The 12447-nt window shown below is 32.1% G+C and overlaps 1 protein-coding gene across 1 annotated transcript in view; it reads left to right on the plus strand.

Moving 5' to 3' along the window:
* The window catches only part of cntnap5a (contactin associated protein family member 5a), a 112498-nt gene that overhangs the window by 79084 nt on the left and 20967 nt on the right, over positions 1 to 12447 (plus strand). The window contains exons 11-14 of the mRNA XM_056465263.1: positions 3021 to 3127; positions 4368 to 4487; positions 5502 to 5702; positions 11261 to 11417. Of these exons, the coding sequence (XP_056321238.1) occupies positions 3021 to 3127; positions 4368 to 4487; positions 5502 to 5702; positions 11261 to 11417 (585 nt within the window). The remainder of the gene's footprint in view (positions 1 to 3020; positions 3128 to 4367; positions 4488 to 5501; positions 5703 to 11260; positions 11418 to 12447) is intronic.

The following is a 12447-nucleotide window of genomic DNA, read 5'->3' on the forward strand; positions in this document are numbered from 1 at the left end:
TTTTATTGTAATTGGAATATTTTAATAGTAAAATTATGTAATAAAATTACAGCTACTTTTAATTGCTTACATGATTGCAAATTACTCACACAATGACAATTAACTGCCATATACTTTATAAGAAATAAAATTACAAATTAACAAAAACAAATTACAAATATAAAATCTTATTGTAATCCAAAAGTAGTCTGTAAATTAGGTAAATTACGTAAATTTAAAGATTTTTAAAGATTGGAACATATTTTATATCCCTAGGCATTTTCTTAAATTTGCAAATATTTAGAGAGGAAAACATGACTTAACATCAGAAACTCCCAGACTTTCAAGTCTGAGAAAAAAAAAGCAGCCAGTCCTCAGTGGGTAGATGATGTCAATATGTTTTCTACAGATTCAGTAGTGTTGCAAAGTCTGATTTTTTTTTTTTTTTTTTTTTTTTTGATTATTGAAACAGCATTTTCTATTACATCTGTCAAATCAGATCAGACTGTAAATTTGGGGAAAATCAAGGAAATGTCACAAAGTGTTTCTTAGTGTTACAAGATATACAGTATATATATATATATATATATATATATATATATATATATATATATGAAGCCAACTAGCATGTAAATACATATATATATATATACATACATACATATAGATATGTATGTATGTATATATGTATGGATATGGATATATGAACTCAACTAGCAACAGAAAAACTGTGTAAATTTCAAACAGCAATGGTGTTATTTTTGATTTTCAACTGAAAATGACCAGCTAAATCCATACCTGAAGGTATATTAGATAAGGGCACATGTGACTATCACTTCAGGAAATAAAGAAAATAAATTGTATAATTTATGTGACTGATGAATACTTTTTAATGTTAGAGATGGTGAGATAGTTTGAGTGAGAATATAAGCCAAATAAGTCAAATTGAGTTTTTTTATTTTCAAATGATATGATGCACGTTTTAATCTTATATGAACTTTAACCCCCTTAACTGTCAACCAGTTTTTTGAGTTGAAACTTGAAAATGATATATGATATATGCTAAGCTTGTCAGGATAAGTTCAGGTTTAGAAAATAAATAGATGGACTTGGCATTTCTTCTTTAAAGCCTGCAGGTATGCAGTTTTAAGGTATAGAGTGTTCTGCTGTTTTAAATTGTGACATATTTTCAGCCATAATACAATTTTCCTGCTGTCACTGCTTGGTCTTGTCATAATAACATACATTCCTTTGCCGAGTACACTGCTAATTGCTTCATTATTAAGCTCTCTGCTTCCTCTAAAGTCCTCACTACAAAGCATCTGTCTTTTGAGTGAATGGGGTATAGGAATACTTTGAGTTGGTATCCTCATCTTCGGCTCCTTGACCTAGGTTTTAAAACCTGAAAGTAATTTCTACAGCATTGCTCTGTGTACCTCTTTAACAAAAAAGCCATTTCACAGTTATTTCTATGCTAAAATTATGTTTTAATTCCCTTAAATTTCAATTTCCGTGTCAGTGCTCATTTAATTTATCCCTCTATATTACAGTAATTGCATTGTATTGCTATTAATATTAATACTGTACTACATTTTTAATCTTTCTGAAGTATTAAAGTGACCATTATGTGACTTAATGAGACTTATATGACCAGTTAAAATGACCGCTGGAGATCAGCTGTCCATCATTCACTGAAAGCGCACACAGTGTGTCCTGTTTTTTCCACATCACAAACCTTACAACAAATTTTCAGGTCATCGACTTTTACTTTAGACAATGTCCCCTTACCAGAAACCTCTATCACTAAAATTTCAAAGGGTGTTTTATTGCTGCTGAGCAGTTCTGCACATTGGTTGGCATAATTTAATGGTCCAGCAAAGCCTTTTCCAGGCATGACTAGAAATAGCACAGAGGTAATGAAATCATCACCTGAAACAGTATCCAGCCTGCAGTTGACTCTCCCTGTAGTGGTTAATGGCTGTTTGAATGGCTGTATTGTACGTGGAGGCCTCGTAAAGTGGGCTCTTCAGGGACCAGACGTGCAAACTGAGCTGTGTGAAATTATATATGCAGGCTTAAAAGGCCGGTAATTGTGAAAGTTAAGCAGGCAAATTAATGCGCTATTAATCAACATGTCTCAAACAAGCACATCAATTTTTTTTTGTATGTCTGTGTGCTCGTTTACCAACAGGCTTTATGCTAAAATAAGACTTTCTTACATTAGAAATATCAGTGACTTGCATTGCAGCATTATTAGGGAAAACAGAAGAGATGAAATGAGCTGAAATTGTCTCAGTCTAATCCTGTATCCATTTGTATATTAATATTAATTTACAGTCCATCTTTAATATAGTGCTATTTTAGAATAATTAATTAACCACTGTCGTTTTCTTTAATAGGTTTTTTTTCTTCTAGCTTTTTATGTCTCTATTTTTGTTGTATTTTTATTTAGCTTTTTAGTTAACTAGCCCTGCTTCAGTGGGGTTAAGATTGCATTTCATATTATCCAAAAGTGCTGGATAACAAGAAACACTGAAGCTCTAAAATCTGAGCTGAGTTTATTTTTCACTTTCATTTGTTTCATTTGTTACAGATTATAAACCGTCATGTTTTTCTAAGAAGTATAGCGCTTTTCAATTGTCATGCAACAGTTGCATCATCCCTGTTTCTGATAGTGTTCGTGTACAAATTCAAATATTAATTTTACCCTTTATATATTAGGTTCAGCTGCTCTTGATATGAAATATTCTATCAAACACTCAACAATTCCTCTTGTTTTACCAGACTGTTAGATGCTGCCCGAAGAGCTCTGCCACATTAAGGCCTATTTCAATGCCGGCAACAGACAGCTTAATTGTGTACTGACATGCTCATTCAGTCTCAGAAAATTGATTTTGACTTGAGATGGACATGTAGTCGGTTCTCTGTCAACTAAAGACTTCTGTTCAAAATGAGGCTGTTAAAAATGATTGCTTATAATCTCTTACAAACTGCAGTTTACATATCTCTTTATACGGTGTGTTTTTCCATTTCCATGGCAGATGTCTGTATAATTTCTGTGAACATGGCAGCCGCTGTTCCCAGACGTGGTCCTCTTTCTCGTGCGATTGCTCTGGTACAGGATACAGTGGAGCTACATGCCATAACTGTAGGTCTGCGCAATGGATTCCTACATTTCAAAAACACATACATTAAGCATTACTTCATATTAGCATCTAAAACTTTACATCAGGTAACCATCATTCATACACAAAGAACAAATAAAACAATAGTTGTGTTGAACAACATAAAAATCTGCATAAAACAAAAACACACTGCATAAATACAGTGACAATATTTGGTAACCACAAAATTAAATTCACTAACATGCATTCATTCATTCATGTTTAACTCATGAATAACTAAATCATTTACCAACTATCATCAGCAATTAAGAGTAATTAAGTCTTAGTAAGAAATCATATATAAATTAATCAAATGTTTAATTATGAATCAATTACTTATAAATGTCTGGTATGTTAATTACTACACTGGGTCAAAACAATATGTTTCAGCTTCAAGTCATCTTTTTTATGAATTTTTATCATTAAAATTTTTTTATTATTTGACTTATTGAGGCAACTGACCATTAAATAATCAAGTCATATGTGATTATGGTTATGAGTTTTGCTTAATCTTCTTAAAAGAAATAAGTTTTCATATGTGTGTGTATGTATAGTATAGTATAGTATAGTATAGTATAGTATAGTATAGTATAGTAAAGTATAGTATAGTATAGTATAGCATAGCATAGCATAGCATAGCATAGCATAGTATAGTATAGTATAGTATAGTATAGTATAGTATAGTATGGTGTAGTATAGTATAGTATAGCATAGTGTAGCATAGTATAGTATAGTATAGTATAGTATAGCATAGCATAGCATAGTATAGTATAGTATAGTATAGTATAGTATAGCATAGCATAGTATAGTATAGTATAGTATAGTATAGCATGGTGTAGTATGCAGAGTAGAGCAGAGTAGCATAGAGTATAGAGTAGTATAGTATATAATATAATAATAATATAGCACAAAATAGTAACAATAAGAAGTAGGTCACATTTACTTTATTTTCAATCAAAGTTTTCTTTAGGTTGTTTGAATTTAAATTTACTCTGATGTAATTCGACATAAATATTTTTTAAAGTTTTTGATCTTGTATTTGAATATTAGTTTTTTCTTCCAAGTTTTAACAGAAATCATTTTCACACAAAGTCATTTCAATGTGCAGGGATAGAGATATGACTGTTTTTGTACAGCATAGAGGATTCAGATTGTGCTTGATCTTGTTTATGAATTGTTTTATGTTCTCTGATGATTTTTTGTATTATCTGTTTAAATTTTCAGCTATCTATGAAGCTTCATGTGAACATTACAGGCTTGCAGGAAGCTCTTCTGGATATTTTTCTATAGATCCTGATGGAAGTGGTCCTCTGGATCCTATTCAGGTCTACTGCAATATTACAGGTCAGATTGTCTACAGCGGCTGCTCAAAACCCTACATTTCAAAATTGAACACAGTAGGATCACAGACTTCACTGCACAATGAAGCTCAGACATTACACAAATTAAAATCTATACATGTAAAATTCTGCATAATTTAATTTAGCACTTTTTAGTGCTTCACACAGGTGAGTGGGCTTGACAAACCACCTGTACGAAACACATTTGTTCCTCTCTATATGCACCATACAGTTTCTTACAAACACCTAAAGACTCAATAAGATATTAATAATAAATTAAATTAAATTAATAATAAAAAGCTGTACTGTCCATATTTTTCTTGAATATTTTTATTAATTTTCAAATATATCTATTCACAAAACCTATAACCCTAGAATAGAACAAAACATTTCTGTCGATCACTTCAGTCTAAAATTGCAAGCAAATTGCAACAACAACAACAAATAATGCTAATAAATAAATAAATAAATAAATAAATATTTGTAGGGTATTACTTAATATGGTCAACATAATCAATAAAGGGGTGCCAAATCTTATTGAATTGTTTACTTGATCCGCTTAAAGAGTATCTAATTTTTTCAAGGTAAAGACAAGACATAATATCTCTATCTCTACCACTATTCAATGGTCCATTGAATAAAGGTGAGTGGAACGGGATCTTTCCATTTAAGCAGAATTGCTCTGCACACTAATAAAGAAGAGTAGACAAGAGTCTTACACTTTGACGCAGAGAAACATGAGTCTTCTGCGGTGATTCCAAATAATGCCACAAGTGGTTTCGGCTCTAATTTATATTGAAGCACATCAGAAAGGGTATTGAAGCTTGTAATTTTAATGTAATAAGGCACACCTTCTGTAAAGCTGGTTTAGAACAATAATCACTGTGAAAAATGTTATAAAATAATCTTGAATTGAACTGAAGAGTATAATATGTTATTTATGAAGTATTTTATCAATACTTGAGTATCTTATTGCATTTGATGTACAGACTATATCTATTTGAAAAACATTTTTCAGGAAACAAAGTGTGGACGGTGGTTCGACACAACAACTCCAATGCAGTGCGAGTGCGAGGCTCTTCCTTGCAGAAGCCGCACGTGGGATGGTTCAATTACAGCAGCTCATCTGATCAGCTGAAGGCTCTGCTGTCTCTGTCAGAGCACTGTGAGCAGAGGATCTCCTACCACTGCAGAAAATCACGGCTCTTCAACCCATGGGGTGAGTCTGAGCACATTTATATGCATAAAATTATGCTGAGAACTCACAATGCAGCTTATTGAAAGCACTCCTTGTCAGTTGACATGTAAACCAATAAACTAGCAATGGACGTAAACTGTGTCCACAAAACTTAAATAATAAAGCAGCTCATTTTTCTGTAGTGACATCAAAATGTTATTTTTGGCATATACTGTACAGTTAAATGCAAAATTATTAGCACTCTTTTTTTTTTTAATTCCCAAGTGATGTTTAACAGAGCAGGTTCACGTTTTCACAGTATTTCCTATTATATTTTTCTTCTCAAGAAAGTCTTCTTTTAGTTTGCCTGGAATAAAAGTAGTTTTCACATTTTTTTTATTATTATTTTTAAGGTCAATATTATTAGCCCTTTATTTTTTTTTCAACTGGCTAAAGAAAAAATGCTGTTGTACAATACTGTAACTTGCCTAATTAACCTAACTTCATTCATTCATTTTCTTTTCGGTTTAGTCCCTTTATTAAACCGGGGTCGCCACAGCGGAATATCCGCCAACTTATCCAGCATGTTTTTAAGCAGCGAATGCCCTTCCAGCCGAAACACATCTCTGGGAAACATCCACATACACTCATTCACACTCATACACTATGGACAATTTAGCCTACCTAATTCACCTGTACCGCATGTCTTTGGACTGTGGGGGAAACTGGAGCACCCGGAGGAAACCCACGTGAACGCAGGAAGAACATGCAAACTCCAGTACTTTAAACAGTGCTTTAAACTGAATACTATCTCATGCACTAACTAGAACTAATATCAACAACTAATAACTGTAGTAAAATACTGTATTTTGTACTGTCATCAAGGCAAAGACTAAATAAATGAACTGTTAGAAATTAGTTATTAAAACGAATATATTACAAAATGTGCTGCCTTAATGCAAATTGTTTGCTCCATCTCGATGCGCTTAAATCCGCAGCTGCATTCCTGTCAAATATCACACATCCATACTTCAATAAACCAACAGAAAGTAGGTAATGCATTTACATGCTTGGCAAACTGAGCGTAAGGGACAAAACTCGCCTTAATCTGATAAATAAAAACAGGCTAAGAACGTGCCTGTGAACACACTCACTGATTGGTTAGGGACCAATGCTGAAGAACAATCAGTGCAAGAGATAAACTAGAGTAATGTTGTCAAATTAAGCTAAAGCTAATATCAAACATGTTTCTTTACTAATTAATAACTTCTGAATTAATGTTAATAATGAAATTATTAGGAAGTGATTCGACATGTCACACCTGAAGAGAATTTAGCATTCAGATTTCTTGGTCTGTCAAACAATCAAGTGGATAAATGAAGATGAAAACTTTTGATGAGCGCATGACTAGATAATATCACCATACAAAAAGATTAAACTTCCTAATCATCTTAACAAATGTATTCAAGAAAGGACAGAAATCAGTATCTGCAAGAAGAAAGCTGTTTTTTCAGTCTTGGCAGCTCTTGAAGGAAGTCATGTGCAATTTTCCTCAGTTTATGAAAAATTGATGTAGCTCGGTTCCCCTGAGGCAGATATCATGTCACTGCAGACTATAAACAAGATTATTTTTCCCTACCTATTGTATCATAAAAATACAAAGAAGTTGCATTTTGTTCTTCTGGTCCAGCTGGCTTGAATGAAAAGCATAATTAGTTTTATTGCTTTTGAAACTCTGTTGGTTTCCCTCTGTCCCTCTGTTGTTGAAATGTATGACGTCCTCATTACCAGTCAGATGAATAGAATACTTATTTACAGGATTGAAACACTATAAATGAAACTACATTGTATTTGAACAATTATATTTGAGTTAATCTTACTATTTAAATATATTTCTCAAGACATAAAAAAGACATCTTTTTTTAAAGATCTTAAGCAATTATTATTATTATTATTATTTTAATTTTTATTATTATTTTTATTACCTTATCTTAATGGCACACAGCAAGGAGTAGTAAAAGATAAATATTAGGTGTTAAATGTTTCATAGTTAAATGTATCCTGTTATTTACATTTTTTCTCAGTCGCTTTGGTGCATTTCTCACAACACTATTTACATTTGCGCAGTTAATGTTAACAATTAATGCATTTCTCAAAAAAATTAGTACAAACTGAAAAACCTTGTTGATAACATGCAAAACTACGTCACTTGCTCAAAATGGAGAGCTCATTCCTCAAAAGCAAGTATTGATGTCAATCAAAGTGTCAGTGTCATCAAGATAAAAAGTCCTGACACCGTTGTTTATGAACAAGATAGTCAAATGGCTTTATCATGTTTTCATTATGACAGTTTACTCTCTACATTTTTTCCAATGCAAAAAAAGTCAAATTTTGGTGACAGGACTACATACTATTTGCACAGCCATTTGAAAACTACTGTAAAGTTAGACATCACTGTATTTAGTGAGGTATCTGAGAACAAGATACTGAATATGTATGTTTCACATTTTTACTGCATATTCTCTTTACAATTCTAATTTATTTATAGCATTGAGCAAAAGAATAAATACACCCTTATTTACAACAAACAGCTTCCTTTGGGTAGAGCTGTGCACAACTGTAAACAACATTGCAGTACATATTGGAACTGAACCTACAACATACACAGGTCTGTAAATCATTCATTAAATTGTTCAAGTTAAAAGACATTTTCAGGGGAAAAAAAGATATAAAAAGTTTTATCAAATTTGTTTGACAAATTTTTGACGACTAGTTCAACATTTGTGTATGTAATGACTCAAGTAATGAAATGAGGACTATTAGTTCTATATGGAATGACTATTCAGCATTCACAAGTTTAGTTAATTTTGACTGTCATGACATAAGCAAATGAAAATGTTATAAAACAGCAGAGAGTTGTATGAAAGCAATTGATGCATGTCCAAAAGCATTTGCAATTTGTTGGAAGGAATGAGAAACTGTTACTATGATGTGCACAAAAGATTAATTGTTTTGAGAAATGCATTAACTGTTGTGCAAATGTAAAAAGTGTTGTGAGAAATGCACCAAAGCGACTGAGAAAAACTGTAACACACTGAAATTCTTTATTTAAAGGCTTGTTGTCTACTTTCACAGAGTTTCTTCCTCAAATTAAAGGTGAGAGTGAATAATTGTCATTGTATCACATGAAATGTGAAGACTTTCTCACTCATGATCGAGAGACAGGCCTCATTAGCAAGGATTTCAAATGCTGAAATGTTCAAGAGAAATGCCAAATGCAATTTTAGTAAAGCTACAAACATCTTGCACTTCAACGTCCAGAAGAAGATGAACGAAGATCCATATATATATATATATATATATATATATATATATATATATATATATATATATATATATATATATATATATATATATATATATATATATATATATATTTATATTTATTTATTTTCAGTCTGGCAGTCATCCCAGTCTAAAACCGTAATTATTGCCCAGATTAAATTCCACTTGGCATTAATATGCAGAGCAGACCAAAGATTTATTGGAAGTCATTATTACTGTACTGCACCTCATCACAAGTGTTTTGATTTAGTGGGCTTAATTAAGCTGTCAATTCAGAGATCTGCCAGTGCTTCTCGATCTATTCTCAAGTGTGCAAACTCTGCTTTTTAACACAAATCAAAGGAATCACATTTCTCTGGTACGGTAGTCACAGTGCTCACCGATCAAATAATTGCTGTTATGGAGATGTGACATGGATAATTCATCTGTATATTTGTGATTATTGGCCACGGTGCGTAAGTCTACATTTCTAGACCTTTAATGATTCGTTTACTTTTTTATTTGTATGTGTATAAAATAAACCAGTGTATTTTATGTCTAAACAACTTAAATGATGCAGTAATGGCAAAGCATACAAAACATACACAATGCAAGTACACATTTGAATTTGTGCTGAATAGGAGAGATGTGAGTATTTACAGTTGAAGTCAGAATTATTAGCCCTCCTGTTCAATTTTATTTCTTTTTTAATTTTTTTTTATCTGTGCCATGACAGTGGGCTACATAATATTTAGCTATATTTAGCTAGTCATTGTATAACAATGGTTTGTTCTGAAGCCAACTGGGAAAAAATCCTTAATGGGCTAATAATATCGACCTTAAAATGGTTTTTAAAAATATAAAAACTACTTTGATTCCAGCCAAAATTAAACAATTAAGACTTTCTCTAGAAGAAATACTGTGAAAATGTCCCTTTTCCATTAAATATCACTTGAGAAATATTTAAAAAGAGTAGATATTTCACAGAAGGGCTGATAATTTTGCCTAAAATTAAACTGTATAAAATAAAACTGTATACAGTATAGGATATTTCTTAAACACCATTGTTTACACCTTTGTTCAAAATAATGTTTAGACTTGACATTTGTACAGTAATAAATGTGAATACTTTTTGGGATTATTTCCATTTGTTGCAAACTTCTAGTTTAACATTTTTTTATTCCTTTTCTGTTTTGAATATCTGGAAAAAAAATATTGTGAAATGATTGGAAGTAAAAGTGTCTTCACACTTGGCATTTTAGGTTTGATTAAAACAAACTGATGTGATTTATTTTATTTGGTTGTGTGAATAAAGCCATGCAAACTTCAGTGCTTTCCAAGCAAGCAGAACTAGAACCTGATGAGATGCATATGTGTTCACTTCTAAACAAATTCTGTTGCTGTTTGAATATGAACGCAACACCAACTAAAGACATCTAACCAAACCAAAAACAGGCCAATTCATTACATAAAGTAGTATTATTTTGGATGTTAGGAAAGTTACATAAAAGCATTACCATTACATAAAAGCATTTGTGAGATTTCACATTTAGGTAAGTATGTATTACCTTATTTTCTCTTTTCATTCTCATTTCATTTTTTTGGTCCTGACTAAAGGAAATAAAACAAACAAAAAATATATTTTGTTTAAGAAAAATTATTTAATTAAATTTTTTTAAAATGTAGGGCGACATGGTGGCACAGTGGTTAGCGCTCTTGCCTCACAGCAAGAAGGTTACTGGTTCAAGCCTCGGCTGGGTCAGTTGGCATTTCCCTGTGGAGTTTGCATGTTCTCCCCATGTTCACGTGGGTTTCCTCCGGGTGCTCCGGTTTCCCCCACAAGTCTAAAGACATACGCTTAGGTGAATTGGGTAAGCCAAATTGGCCGTAGTGTATGAGTGTGAATGAGAATGTATGGGTGTTTCTTAGTGATGGGTTGCGGCTGGAAGGGTATCCGCTGCATAAAACATATGCTGGTTAAGTTGGCGGTTCATTCCGCTGTGGCGACCCCTGATTAATAAAGGGACTAAGCCGAAAAGAAAATGAATGAATGAATGAAGGAATAAAAAAATGTAATTTAACTTTAAAACATGCACATTTATTTGGTTAGTTAGTTAGTTAGTTAGTTAGTTAGTTTAGTGTCTTTACTATAGTACTTGCAACAACATTTCTTCTCTGCTGACATGTTCAAAGCAATAGCAAACCATACAGTATTAATATAAAAAGAAAATCTCTTAAGATCTGCTTTAGATTGAATAATTGTGGTGCTGTTGCAGATGGTACCCCTTTGTCGTGGTGGGTGGACCGCAGGGGAGAGAAGAGGACCTACTGGGGTGGATTTCAGCCTGGTGTTCAGCAGTGCTCCTGCGGCCTGGAAGAGAACTGTGCCGACATGAACTACTTTTGCAATTGTGATGCAGACAGAGTGTCATGGTAACAAGGCAAATGCAACTCATTATGTCTGTTAGAGTACAGAGATGGATCTTACTTAATAACACTGGCTCCCATACACTGATAATTGTGCACAAGTTGCATAATTATGTGCGCAGGAAGGGCTCAGAACCAGATGAAACACAGTAAACACCCTTTATATAAGCCCTCTCAACTTCTTTTATGTATAATTTATACCAGATCCAGATTTAATGCACATAATCTGTTTATGAAATATATAGATAAATATATATATATATATATATATATATATACAGTTGAAGTCAGAATTATTAGCCCCTCTTTGAATTTTTTTTTCTTTTTTAAATATTTCCCAAATGATGTTTAACAGTATGTCTGATAATATTTTTTTCTTCTATTTTATTTCGGCTAGAATAAAAGCAGTTTCAAATTTTTTAAAACCCATTTTAAGGTCAAAAGTATTAAAGAACAAACCATCGTTATACAATAACTTGCCAAATTACCATAACCTGCCTAGTTAACCTAATTAACCTAGTTACGCTTTTAAATGTCACTTAAAGCTGTATAGAAGTGTCTTGAAAAATATCTATTAAAATATTACTAGATAGAGAGACAGACGGACAGACTCATTTATCTACAGTGTGCCAAATCACAAAGTGTGCTCATTTCACAGTATTTCCAATAATATTTTTTCTTCTATTAAATCTTTCTTTTTTCTTCTAGTTTAGCTCCAATATAAGTAGTTTTTAATATGTTCAAATATTTTAAGGGCAGTATTATTAGCCCTCTTAATTTTTTTTTCAATTGGCTACAAAAAAAACCACTGTTGTCCAATGACTTGGGTAATTAACCTAGTTAATACTTGTATATTGAAAATAACTAGAAAACTTTTTATGTGCTGTCTTCATGGTAAAGACAAAAGAAATTGGTTACTAGAAATTAGTTATTAAAACTAGTATGTGTAAAAAGTATGTGTGCTAAAAATTCTTTGTTAAACAACAATTGGGAATTAGTTTTTAAATAATTGAAATGAATAATAATTTGAACTCAG

Source organism: Danio aesculapii, chromosome 9 (assembly GCF_903798145.1).
Source record: "Danio aesculapii chromosome 9, fDanAes4.1, whole genome shotgun sequence".
Lineage (NCBI taxonomy): Eukaryota > Metazoa > Chordata > Actinopteri > Cypriniformes > Danionidae > Danio > Danio aesculapii.